Source organism: Sciurus vulgaris, assembly GCF_902686455.1.
Source record: "Sciurus vulgaris genome assembly, chromosome: 10".
Lineage (NCBI taxonomy): Eukaryota > Metazoa > Chordata > Mammalia > Rodentia > Sciuridae > Sciurus > Sciurus vulgaris.
In genome coordinates, this window is record NC_136470.1 from 141,874,675 (window position 1) to 141,891,209 (window position 16,535).

Below are 16,535 nucleotides of genomic sequence, written 5' to 3' on the forward strand. Positions count from 1 at the left end.
GAAGGAGCGCAGCACCAAGGACACGAAGTCAGCTGTGAAACTCAGGAGCCCTAATGTTCTGTCTCCTGGAAGCCTCCTCACAAAACAAGCCCTTCGGGAGAAGTCCCAGAGTGAGGTCCCTTGTGACTCCACAGGTGCTTCCCGAGGACCTGCGTGGCTTCTCCACCACGAGACACTGCTGGGCAGCTCACCCGAGACTGTGAGACCGCGCACTGGCCGGAGAACTGCGCCCTGCCACCCGCCTCCAGGTGCAGGTGCCGCCCACCTCCAGGCAGGCTCCCGGTCTGGGCTCCCTCCAGGCGACCCCAGGAGGACAGGCATCTTCTCGGAACCACTCCCTGGCACAGAGACGCACACTGACGGCCCTCTTCCCTGTGCTCCGACCCCTGTGGGCACGGTGCTTGCCTGCCCACCCCGTGTGTGTCCGCTGACACGGCTGCTTCCCCAGGAGACCCTGAGCTAACCTGAGACCGCAGAGCTTGGTCACTCACACCTTAACCAACAGCGACGCTTCTGGCCGACACTGGGCATCCAGAGAATAATTGTTGAACAAATGGATTTGTTGTGGAAGGGGAAGCTGCCAGAGAGGTCTACCTGTTCCTGAAATCCGACTGTCGTGGTTCCTTTGAATGTGTGTAGAAGCCAAGGTCATGCCGGAAGTTCAGTGCATCTCACTTGTCCCCGACACAGAGTTTAACGAGGCAACGTGGCGGGGAACGAAACAGTGGCCTCATGGGTGCAGTGAGAATTTTCTGGGTCCACCCGTGTGTGTGCACAAATGGAATCATCGAATGCGACGCTTTTTCTTGCTTATGCTCAGCCTACTCGACATGCCTAAAATAATGTCGAAGAGCATAGTTATGTAAGACCATTGTGTTAGTCAGCTTCTCCTCACTGTGACCAAAATACCTGACAAGAACAACTTCGAGGAGGAAGAGTTTACTCTGGGCTCACGGCTTCAGAGGAGCAGTGCACGGTTGGTGGGCTCAGAGCTCTGGGCCTGGGGTGGGGCGGAACATCATGACACAGCATGGGGGAGGAGCGCAGCTCAGCTCAGGCAGCTGGGAAGTACAGACAGTCGAAAGGGCCAGGGACAGACAGTCCAAGGCCACGTCCCACCTGCCTACAGTTACCACCCATAGTCCTGCAATGGATTAATCCACCCATGAGGTTACCTGCAAATCCCACCTCTGAACCTTGCTGTATTGGGGACCATGCTTCCAAAGCCTGAGCTTTGTGGGGACGGTAAAGACCCCGGCCACAGCAGCACAGAGAAGTTTCTACTTGTCCTGTCCCTGGGCTCACGCTTCCATCTCCTCTTCCATTCTGGATTCCTTTCTGTGGCCTTCTCCCGGGATTGCTGAACACGGGGCGCCCAGTGCCTGCTGCCATGTGGCTGTGACATCACAGATTCTCCCAGGAGCATCACCTGAGTCACTCATTTCAAAACAACTTGATGCTCTGAGATCAAGTGTGGGAGAATCTTTCTTCTTCATTTTTGGTTTTGACTCTCTTGGGGTTCAAGGTGTTTTTGCTAAGCTTTTCATGAAGCAACTCATCTCGAATTATTTTACATCCATTTTGCTCCATGGAACTCAGACATCTATCTGGGGGCTTGGACCAGAAGAAAACTCCAAGGGCCCCACACCGTGCTGTGCTAGAATCACCCACCATCCTCTATGACCTTGATCCTGGACCAGATCAGCCTGTCGTTGCCTGTTTGCCTCTGTGCTTGGAGAGGAAAGTTCTCCCCCAGAAGAGGCCGTTATGTACGCAAACCAGATGCTGCTCTGATGAAGTCTTTATCCTGTCTGTGAACACGGTAAATGCAAATGTTGAGGTGCTGAATTCTTATTTATACATGTAAGTGTTGTAGATTGTACCAACTTAATAGCACCCTGACGGAAATATTTACCACTCAGTTTTTGATCTGTTAAAATAAAACCACAGGAAGTGTGTGTTTTGTGAGTTGAGATGCCGACCGTTTAGGCAACTGTTCGTGAGTCTGAGGCTGGGTCCCTCATCCTTATCCCCTGCCATGATAACACCAAAGTTCACTGCAGATGAACTGGAATGACACTTTTTTCAAAGTGAACTTTCATATGTATTAACTCAGTACGATTTGATGGAGAGTTCTTAAGTTACATTCGTGATATTGGTCTCAATTGCTCTGTAGTCTCAACAGTTAAGTCTTCAGCAAAGGAAACTACAGTTTCAGGAAGAAAACCCAAACCTCCCCTGCTCGATTCCATCTCCTCTCATTGAACATGATGCACATAATGGTCTGTGAACAGCCTCCCCATTTAGACCTTTGTGATTAAGCCACTGGTGATCACTTGGACCACATTTCAGAAGAAATCGTCACAGGGAGGTTACTTTCCTTCAGAGTCAGATTTAAGTTTCAAAGCCAGCTCTGACCCTTTCTTTGAAAACCCCTTCACAAGTCTCTTTTGCAAGATGGTAGCAGAGGCCAGAGTGGCAGCGCTCCCGGCAGGCCTCACGAGCTCACACAACACGGCCGGTGCCTTTCTGCAGCACACTGCTTGTGCGTTTCTTCTTGTGAACCTGTACACACGTCGTCACGGCATGTTCTTAAGTATTTGTCTACAGAGGGTTAAATGTGGCACGACAGGATCATGATTTCCCATCTTTAGAAACTTCCACTGTTTTTACGGAGTTAATAAGTCTAGGAAACTTTGCATTTGAACATGATGTTATTCATGAGGAAAGTTTGACCTGTACTCAAGAGAAAAAGGAAATCAATGGAGAACAACCTGCAAAGGACTCAGGTGTGACTCTAGCAGACATGGCTTCCAATCATCCACTAAAACTACGCTCGAAAATGTGGAGGAAGCCATAAGGGCAGCTGAGTGGCAGCCAGAATGTGTTTGTATACACACACTATTCCCCACCCCAAGCACTGCTGCTTATTCAGCAGCGACAGCAGAAAATAGCTCAACTCCCTGCATTCAAAGGAGCACTGAATTCGAATTTGTTCTGTAAGGCACTCACGCACTGTAAGCAGTAATTTATAAAGCACCTTTCTGGGTGCTGTGGAGACAAAGACAAACCAAACGAAAAACAGGTCTGATTTTCAACCACAGACTCTGGATTTAACATAAATCTAAACATGTATAATACACGGTAAATAAAGATTAGTGCATTTCATAAAAACAGTACTTAGAGCCCAAAGCCCCAGTGGTATGAAGTTTTGCTTCCAAATTTGGGGAGAAGTGGACATAAGGGAAAGCTTTAAGGAATGACAGATGAACAGACGAGATGGACCTTGTCAGACGTGTGGGATGTTTGCATGCAGCCATGATGGAACAGAGGGGAGTGACCAGATGGACAAGGTGGTGTGCAGAAAGTTCTGAACACAGGAGTGGAGGTGGCCATCTTTGTAGGGTGCCGTGTGCACCAAAGATGGTCAGAGACAAGGTAAGAAGAGCAGGCGCGTCCAGGTTACAGATGCTGGACATCCTCTGAAGATACCAGGGAGCCAATTAAAAGACGGGATACAAAACCCCAATACCATTTCCTTGGTAAACCACAGATCCAGAACAATTTCCAAAATTGATCACGATTCCTACAATCACCTGTAAAAAAGCAAGTAGGACAGCTCTTATGATTTCAGTGTAGAACCCTGTAGTCTGTCGAGGATTATGTTACCACATGATAGATTTGAGTACAAATTAAGAATTAAGAAATGTGCTATGAGATTTCTTGACTTTTGATTAAGGTGTATGTAAGAGTCTATGGTTTCACAAAATATTTCAATGCACTAGCAGAAAGAATCCACCCCCGACACTCCTCGGAATGGCAGTAGAGGTGACGGATCTGATCGACACAAACTGAAATCCATACATAAAGTGCAAGTTAAAGTTACATCGTATGTTGGTAAGTTTGCAGAAATAAGTAAATAAACGTCTTTCCTAAGGTCTTTTCTGTAACTTTCATGATGAAATTCAGTTCTGTTTCTTAGGTACCTTAAAAAATTATATTGAAAAGTTTAGAAATATTGGTAAGAAAGTTAAGACCTGACAAAAACATCTTATATCGTGATGCTATGTAATAAAATAAATTGTTAGGGGCTGTGAGTATAGCTTAATGGTATGATGCTTGCCTAATACACACAAGGCTTGGGGTTTGATCTCCAGCACTGCAAAGAGAGAGAGGGGGAGAGAGAGAGAGAGAGACAATATTAAATTCATAGCAAATAATGTGTTTTTATAATATTTCAGGTATTTGAAGTCTAGAAGGATTCACTGGAAATACTTGATGATTTTGAAATATTGGAATATAATGCCACCAGAGTATTTCAGAATAGGAAAAGCAAAGGAGTTTCATGTCTCTGAATTCATAATGCTTATTTTATCCTTCACGTTGCTCCTTATAGCCAATGACATCAAAGAAAGGAACTCAGACTTGGGCGGTCACACTCAGATGCATCACAGTGCGTGATTATGTAACACTTGTTTGACTTTTAAAAGTGAAGGCAGCACACGCCCACCCTGGTTGTCTTGTGGCTGGAGCGGTGCCTCACCCTCATGGGATAATGCGTGTTCATGTGCACATAAATATTCCTTATGTTCTATAATTGCATAAAGCACATCTTATAGAGAACATTTCCTCCAAGGGTCTTATGCAATGTTCTATGAAAACAAGCCTTCTCTAGGTGTGAGTCACGGTTTCTAAGAAAAAGCTGTCCTTGTAAATGATTCCAGTGCTTACAAAACAAAGGAAGGAAAGAGAAAAACCATGACTTCCCTCCAAAGGGGAAGACGAACTGAATGAACTGGGGAATACCATTTCATTTCCTCTTATTTTCTGGTTTGTGATAGTAATACTTTTAAAAGGTCATTATTTCATCAAGAGTAGAAAGTCTAATGAACTTTAATCTCTTTCCATGCACAGGTGGTCAAATGGTGATCGTAAAATTCCAAAAGGCACGATCATAAAATCAATGTGCTCACTTTTGTTCTGTTTTTTTGGCCTCAAGTTTGCCGATGGGTGTTTTATATTCTACATTTGAAATTTTTGCAACTCTCCTTGGCATATCTCTGGTATTTTGATACAATACCAAGGAATTTTATTAAATTTAATTTTCCTAAGGTTATCTAAATTTCCAAGCACAAACAAACATATTTTCTCCCTTTGTTGAATTATCTCTTCAGGTTCTTTCCCCTGATAACCCACACAACCACACAAAAAAAGGACTGATGAATCACAGGGCCCCTCAACACACGGTCGGTGACAAGCAGTAGCCTTGAACTCATTTCATTGCTTTCTTAATCGTTGCTACTCTTTACTTTAAATTCTCTTAACAACTTCTAAAACAATATTTGACAGAACATATCTAATCTGCTATTTAGTTAAGTCTGGGGACTGTGTGAATAAGGATCACACGGAGCACTTTGCGAAACAGCTTTCAGGCAGGCCTCTGATCCAATGCACACGAAGCTCTCGGACACGGTCCTTCAATACCTAGCGGTCTGGGCTCCTTGGGGTGCCGAGGTGCAGAGATCAGGACCTTCTCATCTGCTTCTCGTCCCGAGCTCTGGGTACAGCTTGCCTTTCCATCAGCCTCTGCTCTGTGCCTCGCTCTGATCGACGCCCAGGAGTAAAAGACCCCTAACTGCCCGACAGCTGCGTGCGTAAAGCCCGCCGCAGCCTCACCTTCCGCGGAGGAGACGAGCCTCGCTCACCCTCGGAAGGGCCTGAGGGATTTGAAGCTCTGCCTCAGTTTGTTCAGCAGCATCTCCCGGAAGTGATCTCCCAGGAGAAAGTAGAAGACGGGGTTGATGGCGCTGTTGAGGAAGGCCAGCGGGCGCGTCAGGATGTACAGGCAGCTGACCACCAGCTGCGCGCAGCGGTCCTGCCGCCAGCCGCCCAGGCGCCAGGCGATCCGCACGTTGCGCATGACGTGGTAGGGCGTGAAGAGCACGGAGAAGGCCCCCAGGGCCAGGAGGACCAGGTGGAGGGGCCTCTCCAGCGGCAGCGCGCTGCTCAGCTGCCTGCTCCTCTGCCGCAGGAAGGTGGCGATCTTGTAGGAGAAGAAGCACATCACGGAGAGAGGAGCCAGGAAGCCCACCAGGGTCAGGCACAGGCTGTAGATGAGGTTGTACTGAGGGTCCCCCGAGCTGGCGTAGTCGGTGCAGCTCGTGCCCCCCTCCGTCGTGACGGGGTTGATCACGGGAAGGATGGGCAGCAGTTCTAAGGTGACCAAGACCCAAATCGCCAAGGAGGCCAAGACGGCGAACTCCCGCTTCTGCAGGAGGTGTTCCCGGAAGGGAAACTTCATGAGCATGTATCGGTCGATGCTGATGAAGGTGAGGAACAGGATGCTGGTGTAGAGGTTGGCGTGCAGCACGTACCGGTTGCTCACGCAGAGCACCTCGCCGTACAGCCAGGTTTCCTTGGCGTAGCTTCTCATCAGCATGGGCAGGGTGCACAGGAAGGCCAGGTCGGAGATGGAGAGGTTGAAAAGGTAGATGTTGCTGCTGTTCCAGTTCTTCAGACAGAAGAGGTAGCCGAACACCACAGTGGTGTTCCCGAGGATTCCCACGATGAACTCGATGCCGTAGAAGATGGGAAGGTAGTACTTTTCCAAGGCAGACTCCACCTCCAGCCAGTTCTTGCAGGTTGAATTCCACTCCTAAAGACGAGGAAGCAAGGGTGAAGCACTAGAATGTGACCACGGACAAGACTGCGCAACGTAATGAAATAACGCTGGAGAGTAGGTGACCTCAGCAAGGTGCGCATGGACACAGCGCCATGGGGATGTACATGTGTGCTATATGTTAATTCAACGTTTATGGGGTGACTGAACTACGTGCGAGGAATAATAGCTGTGAGCTGAGCAAAGTTCCTATCTCGGTGTTCATCCTCTTGGGAAAAATCAGGAAATAGCCAAGTGTGGGGGCAAACTCCTGAAATTCCAGGAGATTCGGAGGCTGAGGCAGGAGGATCATGATTTCAAAGCCAGTCTCACAAACTTAGTGAGGCCCTAAGCAATTCAATGAAACCCTGACTCTAAATAAAATATAAAAAGGGCTGGGGATGTGGCTCAGTGGGCAAGGTGGATTTCCAGTACTAAAATAAATAAGTAAATAAAAATTTTAAAAGTTAGAAAGTCAGGAAATAAATAAATGGCATCATATAATAATAGAGGCTATGAATAAAAATGAGGAAGGGTAAAAATATTAGAGTGCTTTGGGGTAGAGAGTGGCAGTGAGCTATGTTTACATATGGTGGTCAGGGACTGCCTCTGTCTGAGATTACATTTACACAGAAATGTCCATGGAGAGGGAAAGAGTCATTTCCACAGCTGGAGGAAGAGCATGTGCAAAGTCCCTGAGGAAGTCCAAGGCAGAATGTGGTAGAGAAGTGGAGAGGAGAGTCGAATTTGCTTTGTTTCTAGAACCTACCACACTCCCCAGCACATCGTCATTGTCCAACAGACTCTGCTGAGTTAAACTGAAGTGAACCATAACCTAGAGAAGGAAAAAGGGATTGTTAGACTTCCAGTCTACAAGTTTTAAATAAAATATTTTAGATTTTGAAATGCAAAACTGAAAATTATAGTAATAGCAATGGTGTCCACTGTTTGCTGAGAGCTGACAGGGTGCCAGGCACTGAGCGCTCCACTTTCCAAGGATTATTTCATTTAATACTCATAAGGATGTCATGAAGGAGGGACTCTTGCTCTTTTCATCTTACACATAATTTCTCTGGTGCTTATAAAATCAAATCTCTGCTCCTGTAGTCAAACCCTGCTGCTACAGCATTGTACATTACAGTGGGTAATTATAAATGAGAGACATGCTTTCTTCACAGTTCTGAAGACTGGGAAGTCCCAGGTCCAGGTGAGAGCAGATTCAGTGTCTGGTGAGTGACCGGTTGCTCTTTGCTCCCAAGAGGGTGCCTTTTGCTGCTGGCAGCAGGGGCAGGAGACAGCCCCCTTGAACCTACTCTTGTTTACGAGGCAGAGGCCTCGTGACTTAACTGTTGCCCGAAGCCTCTACCTCTTACCCCTGTTAGGTTCCAACGTGTGTATTTTGTGAAGACCCCAATACTCAGACCCCAGCACTTGTTGAGGTCATATCCTAGTGGAAGATCTTTGCAGTGACACCTTCTGAATATGGGCCATGGAAACAGCAATCTCATTCATTGAGACCTCAGACATCTTGCTAACTCATCGTTTCGTCCCTGGTCAGAAAACCAGATTGTGGTTGGGTAAGTTATTTTAAGAACTGGAGTTATTTGAAAAATGATAAGGTATTTCAAGAATTTGAGTTATCTGAATAATGTGAAGGATTGCCACTATTCAATATTAAATCCTCCTTATTTCTAGTGAGGAAAGCCAGGTTCAGTTTTCCTAAAAAAAAAAAAGAAAAAAAAAAAAAAAAACTCCTTGTGGAATAGGTTTCTGAGTTTCAGTGGGGATCAAATGATTCCTTCAATACAGAATTTGGGTAAGTAAAGCAAAATAACAGATGCATCTGAACTGCTTTAATCAAGCAGCGTCAAACATTCGGTAGCATCTTCTACCACGGAGGCATCTGGAAAAGTGGCTGGTATGAGTTTCGAATTCAGGTGGTTTACCTGAAGATTGCTGGTGTTGACATGAGGAGGAGGAGGTGAGCCTGGGAGGACCTGGCACACGCAACACCTGCAGGTATTCGCTAAGAACTTACAAAAAGACTCCTTTAAAATCGGGAGCTACTGACTGGGGCCCAGGCCTCTCCGAAAAAGGAGAAACGCCTGATGGAGATTTTGATTGGCCTGAAGACTGCGTGAATAGGTGGCCTGCCAACCCCTGGACCGGGCAGGGGGCCGACCTCCTTGAACCTCTGGATCTATATAAACCCCTAGGCAATAGGCAGTCGTGGGCGTCCCTCTCTTGGGACCCCTCCCTCTTTGGGAGCTCTGTTTTCTCTCCATTACTCAAATAAATCCTGTTACTTTTTCCTCACCCTTGTGCCTGTGGATTTATTATTAAAATTCATGAGACAAAGCGCCCACCTGCAGGCTCCCTGCTACAGTATTTGGAGTGTTTAATTTATGGAAACAAGTCAGGGCATTTTAGGGCGGCTCCAGGGCTTGCTCCAGGTCTGGCTCGTCCTCACGCTCTCCAGACCCAGATGCTGTCCCTGTCCTGACTCTCCGGACTTCCTGTCCCTCTCGGGTGTATTTTTTCCATCAGTGTCAAGCGCTGCTGTGGGATCTGTCTGCAGGAGCAGGTGTGGGTGACTTCCCAGGTTGCACGTGTTCCTCCCTCTCCTAGCGCGGTGGCTGGAAAGACCGTCTTACCAAGAGTGCGGACATCCTGACGCCACTTTCTTTCACCCTACTCCACCCTGGCTCCTCTCCCACCACTCCTCTGTAACAGCCTCCATACCACCAGTGCCACGCGCAGCTTGGCTGGGCTCCGATCGGATTCTCAGCCGCTTCTCACAACCCAACGGGTGAAAGCGCTCTTCTTTGCTAACTCTGTCCACCACAGCACCCTGACTTTCCTTAGCTCACTCTGGCTCTTCTTTGCAGGCTCTTCTGTGGCTCAACTGTAAATGCCGAGTTCAAGCCTCAGCTCTAGGGTACTTTGTCTGCGTTTGACCTCGAAGATCTCATTCACTTTTGATCTTCCAAGACCATCATCCATCCATCCATCCATCAATAACTCTAGATTTACAACCCAGCTCAGACCTATTTTATAAGTTCTGGCTTTTATTCTTATTGTCATTGATTATGTCTTACCAACATATCTGCCTTTAGAAATTCTATGCTAAGTGATATTGGCCCCAAAACAGACATGAAGACCAATGATACAGAATAGAAAACAGACAAACCCCATAAATACAGTTATCTCATGCTGGACAAAAGCACATTGGAGAAAAGATAGCCTCTTCAACAAATGGTGCTGGAAAAACTGGAAATCCATGTGCAGTAAAATTTAATTAAACCCCTATTTCTCACCCTGAACAAAAATCACCTCAAAGTGGATGAAGGACCTAGGGAATTAGACCAGAGACCCTACGCCTACTAGAAGAAAGAGTAGACCCAAATTTCTATCACGTTGGTTAGGAACTGACTTCCTCAATAAGACTCCTAAAGTACAAAAAGTAAAATCAAGAATCAATAAACAGGATGGAATCAAACTAAAAATCTTCTTCACAGCAAGTGATCAAGAACATGATGAAAGAGCCTACAGAACAGGATAGAAGCTTCACCACCTGCACCTCAGATAGAGCATCAATCTCCAGAAAATACTCAAAAAGCTTAGCAACGACAAAAAAAGACCCAATCCGTAAGTGGGCAAAGGAACTGAACGGACACTTCACAGCAGACAAAATACAATCGGTCAACAACAATATATGAAAAAATGACCAACATCTCTAGCAATTAGGAAACTTCAAATTAAGGCTACTCAAATTACATCTCACTCCAGTCAGCATGGCAGTTGTCAAGAATACAAGTAACAATAAGTGTTGACGAGGATGTGGGGAAAAGGCGCACTCATACATTGCTGGTGGGACTGCAAATTGGTGCAACCACTCTGGAAAGCAGTATGAAGATACCTCAGAAAACTTGGAAAGGAACTACTATTTGACCCAGTTATCTACTCCTCGGTATATACCTAAAGGACTTAAAATCAGCCTACTCAATGATACAACCACATCAACGTTCATAGCAGCTCAATTCACATAGCTAAGCTATGGAACCAACCTAGGTGCCCTTCAACAGATGAACAGATAAAGAAAATGTGGTCTATCTATACAATGGAATATTACTCAGCCATAAAGAATAAAATTATAGCATTTGCTGGTAAATGGATGGTGCTGAAGTATGTCGTGTGTGCTAAGTGAAATAAGCCAATCCCCCAAAAAACAAAGGCTTAACTGTTCTCTTCGATGTGTGGATGCTAACACACAATAAAGGGGGTGGGTGGAAGGGGAAAATAGAAGGTCATTGGATTAGACAAAGGGAATGAAGGGAATTGGGGGACGGAAGCCAGGAAGGCAGTAGCGTGAACTGGACATCACTTCCCTACGTTCACGTATGAACACACGACCAGTGAAACTCTGCGTCATGTACAACTACAAGGACGGGAAGTTGTACTCCATGCATGCACGATATGTCAGAATGCACTCCATTGTCACGTGTGACTAAAAGAACAAGCAAACAGAAAAGAAATCCCACGCTAAGGCCTTCCTCTTCCCTGCCAGTGCTGCGGAATTCCCACCACCGCAGTAGAATGGGGCTACCTACCAGGTGTGCACCACCGAGCTCCAAGCAACGTCCCCAAAGTCATCGTCACTTAACTCCAGTAACCAGTCAGCTTCACACTGCCGACTGTCATTTCCGGATGCTTCTCAGGTCCTGCACCACACGCCTCCATCCCCGTTCCAGCCCGGGCCTGTCCTCTGCCTTGGGTCATGTCACAGGATCTCCTCGCCTTTCCTCTGGCCCTTTCCCATCCACCTTTGCTACCACAGCCACACAAACCTGAGCACACAGTCGCATTGCTCTCCAGACCTAAGCCCTCCAACAACTTTCCACAGCCCAAGCCCTGAAGTCCAGACCTTTAGTGGGGACCTCACACGGTGGCCTGCTCCTGGATGCCTGCCGCTCAGCCTGCCTTAGCTCTCCGTGTTCGCCTCTCCTCCTGCCTGCCCTTGAGCACTCAGAGAGTGGTCCGGGGAGGTCTCTGTCTGATGCTTCTGTGACATCCTCCATCCTCCACGCAGCCTTCTGTGAGGCCTTGGTTCAACTGGATTTTCGGGAACTAGCTCTCTGGCGCCAGTCTCCGCCAGCCCCTCCCATCTCAGGTGGTCCTGGCCTGTTGAACTTCCCAGCATTTCTTGCAACTTTGTTTTATGCACTGTTTATCTTCTACATCTGGCCCAGTGACTAGCAGATAGTAGGTGGTCAGAAAATGCTTGTTGAGTGAAGAGATGACTGTAAACATCTGACTGTTGACCAGGGAGTTTTATAAATAGATACCTCAAAGTCGGAGAAGCACTAAGTCCACAAAACTGAGCCCAAAATTGTTCTATATCATTACAAACTATGATAATATGTATAATATGAATGATGTTAGAAATTGGAAACTGTAGTACCAATAGCTATTTTATAGAAAATTGAATGTATGCCTTCTAGGATCTATTGAAAAAATTAAGGCATTTAATTAAGAATTCACACCTGAAATTAAGAAGCACACAAAAGTCTAAAAGGGTTTGCACCAAAGAAGTAGTAGTTTCACTCCTAGCAGTGAGATTCAGCCTTTTCCTGTCCTTTCTCCTTTTAGTCTATGCGGACATTTTGTTTTGTTTTGTTTTTCACTAAACATCATGTATTTGGTGATATTAAAAGTTTTTAATTCTTGGAAATAGAGTGGAAGGGCAAGGAACTTCCTTTCGTAGTTAACGGGCTTTGTTGTTTAGATCAGTGTTCCTTTTCACCACCCTCCACTCGTCCACTGCCGTTTTCGGTTCCCAGAAGCACTCTCTCCCCGTGTCCATGACATGCCCATCTGTTTCCCTCCGGCCTCCGTTTGCAGACTCATTTGTGACTAATCCTTCCTTGCCCAAGTTTTACATGCTAAAAAGTCCGAAGGCTCAGTTTGGATCCCTTTGTTATCTGGGGAGTACTCAAAAAGCTGGTGTGCACACTTAAAATGGAAATTGAGGCAATAGAAAGTTCCCTGGAGACGGGAAGCTGGGGAGTTTCAGCTCTGGACTTCCTTTTCCAGTCATAACCAGGAGCCAGGTCATATTTCTGCCCAGTAAGTGCTGGCTTTTGTCAGGAGTTTATGCAACTTACGTGCAGCAGAGGGTTTGGATGGTCATGAATGGAAACTGTGTCCATGAGGACAGGTGTGACTTGAAGCCAGATTGCCACCGACCACCCCTCAGGCAAGTTAGGGACCTGGTGGAAAGGATGACAAGCTCTTCCGCTTCCCAGAAAAGCAAAGAGATCTGAAGCTGAGGGAGTTAGCAGGGAGGGACAGAGGACGTCAGGGCTGGAACGAGGAAATGAGCGACTGCACTCCTTCCCTCCTTTCCTCCATCCACCCATGCCTTTCTGTTGCTTTCAAAGAGTGGTTGCTTCATTTAAAAAAACAAACAAAAAACAACAACAACAAAAAAAAAAAACTTAAAAATGCATGTAAAACTAATTGGAATAAATAAAATTTTTAAAAAAATTTAAAATGTATATATGAAATACCTATCAATTGTGTAATATCCCATAGATGCATATAGGCAAAAATAAGGGGAAAAATATTTAAACCAATCATGTGTAATAGTAGGGTACCCTTCTACACTTTAATGTTTATTTGAATTTGTATTTATAATAATGAGATGATGTTTTTGAATGATGCTTCATGATTCACTTCTTTGATACATTTGTTTAATACTGGAAGGTTTTTGCTAAGTCCATTATATTCACAGATTATGGTTTTATAAAGGCAGGTCACCCAATACTTGCAGGCCAATTCATCTTCACAAGGAACCACGATTCTCTTCCAAACTGCGTGATATTTATATGTGTGTTTTTAATGTGGCCATCACAATTGAAGAAATTGGGGAAGTAAACTGTTTCTTTAAATAAAACTCCCTACCGAAAGGGAAATTCTGTCATAAAACATTATTAGTCTCTTCTACTATCTAGCGGTTGTAGTCTTGATGATAGGAAATGGAAGTAGTGATAAGTAGCTTTATAACTGATTTGTATGAATTCCTTTAACAGATCTTTTTCTTTAAAAAGTATTGGCCATTAAAGTGAAATCATTAATTCCTAGTCTAAAATATATATCTAAACCTGATAGAATTAATGCACTACAAGCAATGTCTAACTTGGTCACATAAATAAATCAATAATACTCATTTTTTTAATTCGGGATATTTCTTTCACTTTAAATATATTCATCCTTTTGGAAACATACATTTTTAATGACTAAATTTTAAACATATATATTAGATAGTTTCTTTGACTTTAAATTATTTTCTTATAACCATCAAAATAAAACACAGAACATTTGTGGAATTTTAATTTTTTTTCTGCTCCCATAAGACAAATTTATAATTTGAATGAAAATATATATTCACACTGAAAAATATCTAATAACTTAACTGGTGACTTAATTGTCATATATTCCATAAGTTACACCAGAAACTAAATTATCAAAAAGTTATAGAATGACATCAGATAGTATGTGTATTAATTTCTTTACAAATATATTTCAAATAGATAGAATAGCAATGATTTTTGTAACATTTCATTTTCTTCAGTAAGTTATAGTCTTGAATTTTCTTATTTTATTACATATAAATACTAAACTTAGCTTTTAAAATACCTTAACATTCCATCTGATACTTTGTTTTCTAAGCATGAAAATATACATGATAGATTGTTTCATTTGACTTAGGATCTGTAAATTTTTTCTGTAAATTATTGCATTTATTCAAGTGAATTCAATTACTAATTTTTGTTGGAATGTAACTGAGATGTTAGTAAATCAAATAAACTTTCCAAATAAGTAACAGCATTTGGCAGTTAAACACGACATTTAATTCTGTGAAAACACAGCGAGAGCTTCCCTTTCCTTCCTTCTCCCGGCTGCTCCCACTTGAGCACGTCCCCGGAACATGACCTGAACCTCCGCAGCTCACAGGCAGATTTTTCAGAAGCCCCTGCAGCAGCCTGTCGGGCTCTCAAGTGGGAGCCAGGAGACAGAGCAGCTTACCGTTCTGCTGGCGGCCTCTCCCTGGACAGATCCTCCGCCAGCTGTGGGGACAGCTTCTGACCCTGTGCTGTGCAGCCAGACATGCTTAGTGGGATCTAATTTGCATATCATGCCACCAAGATTAATAATTCAAAAGCCAGGGATAACTTATGCAGTCAGACCTCCAAGTCAGAGACACATGCAGGGAAATTTCTGCAGAGCGGAGACGTGAAACAAAGGACTCATTTTGCAGAGAACACATTTATCAAACAGATCTGGAGAACACTGTTGAAATGGTTTTCTCCACTACCCAAACGACAGAGACGCATTCCTTATTTTCATATTTATTTGTGGATTCAGGCAATGAGGAATGGTAAACACTTTATGTTGGGTATACAATTACATCTGGTTTTCCTTCCATTTTCAAATTTTTGGTGAATGCTAGGTTGGGCATGCAATAACTACGCTACTGTTATAAACGATTTTGAGGGAGCTATAAAACTGAAACTTTGAAGCAACGAAGATACATCCTGTCAGCGTACTAGCAGACGGATCTAGGGCTTTTTTATCTTTTCCATTTTACATGCTGCGGTTAAGTTCAAGAGCCACGTTAAACATGCATCAGGTGGCTAGGGATTAGCGAGAGGTGCTGTAAAAGCCACCTCCAGTTTATTATCCCAGTTGAGGCCTGAGCCCCTGGAGCTCAGGCTTCCACACCAGACAGGAAGCACACCTGGCTTCTCCTGAGGATCATTTAGATTCGTGTTCAAGTAAACACTCTGCTTGCCCCGAAGCTTGGGATTGTGCGGAGGAAGTGTGCCGGCAGTAGAACCCAATCTGAGCCCATGTGAGCTGATCAGCAGGTGTTTCAAGGAAGCCTCCTTAGGTCTCCTCCTAGCCAGGGATTCCCCCGCCCCCAGCCCTACGAGCCTTACACCGAGAACCCTCAGAAAAAGAAAATATCAATGTTCTTTAAATAAATATATGTAAATATACTTAAAATCATAGACATGTACTATATACAAATGTGTTCACATGTATATAAATATTTATGTCTAAAATATGTTTATTTATCTGAAAAAAATGTGTCTTTAATTTGTTGAGGTTTGTGATAGCCGGGCACTGTTCTGAATACCCGTGTGTGCATTAAATGCTTAAAGTATGCCTCTGAAATTGTTATTCTTTTTTTTTTTTTTTTCATTTTACAGATTGAAAAACTGAGTCTCAGAGAGGTCCTTAACTTTTCTAGGGTCACAGAATCAGTAAGGGTGACTGAAGTTTAAGCCTCTGCACGTCCATTCTAAAAGCACTGGCTGATCACGGACCCCCATGATAATAAATGGCTTTCCCCTTGATGTATCCAGTAAGTTCTGGGGATTAATGACAGGCACTTTTCTAGTTTTAAGTGGAGAAAGGCTAAAATATAATTTCTGTCTATGAATAGCCGTTGCCAGTGCTGTTAATTTTAGCCATAGACCAACACAAAGGAGCAAAGGCCTGAGGCGTATTTCCCAGGTTTCTGCCACCCACCGACCCTCGCTGTGGGGAGGTGGGAGTGGCCCAGAGCTTCCTCCTCTTCTCCCCACCTCCCAACTACCACAGAGTGGTCTGCACTTCTCCTTTTTCAAAGGCCAGTCATCCAGACTTGAACCTGCTGGCCTGCGTCCCTGGCAGGTCCACTTTGCCAAGGGCCCTTCCCCCAGGACACTCTCGAGGAAACTTGGGAGACATCTCCAGCACTCCCAGTGTTTCCGTTCTTCTTAAAGACTTGGGAGAGATCTCCATACCTCGGGTCCTTCTGCACACGAAA

At 44.7% G+C, this 16,535-nt stretch overlaps 1 protein-coding gene across 1 annotated transcript; it reads right to left on the bottom strand.

Annotated features, from left to right (window-relative positions):
* Positions 1-3,213: 3,213 nt before the first annotated feature.
* Positions 3,214-15,317, bottom strand: SUCNR1 (succinate receptor 1). Its single transcript, XM_079155955.1, has 3 exons — positions 14,747-15,317; positions 7,428-7,493; positions 3,214-6,655 (listed from the first exon to the last, which is right to left on the bottom strand). Exons 1-3 carry the CDS (start codon positions 14,855-14,857, stop codon positions 5,702-5,704), a joined length of 1,131 nt encoding a protein of 376 aa, XP_079012081.1. The 5' UTR covers positions 14,858-15,317; the 3' UTR covers positions 3,214-5,701.
* Between the last annotated feature and the right edge of the window lie 1,218 nt (positions 15,318-16,535).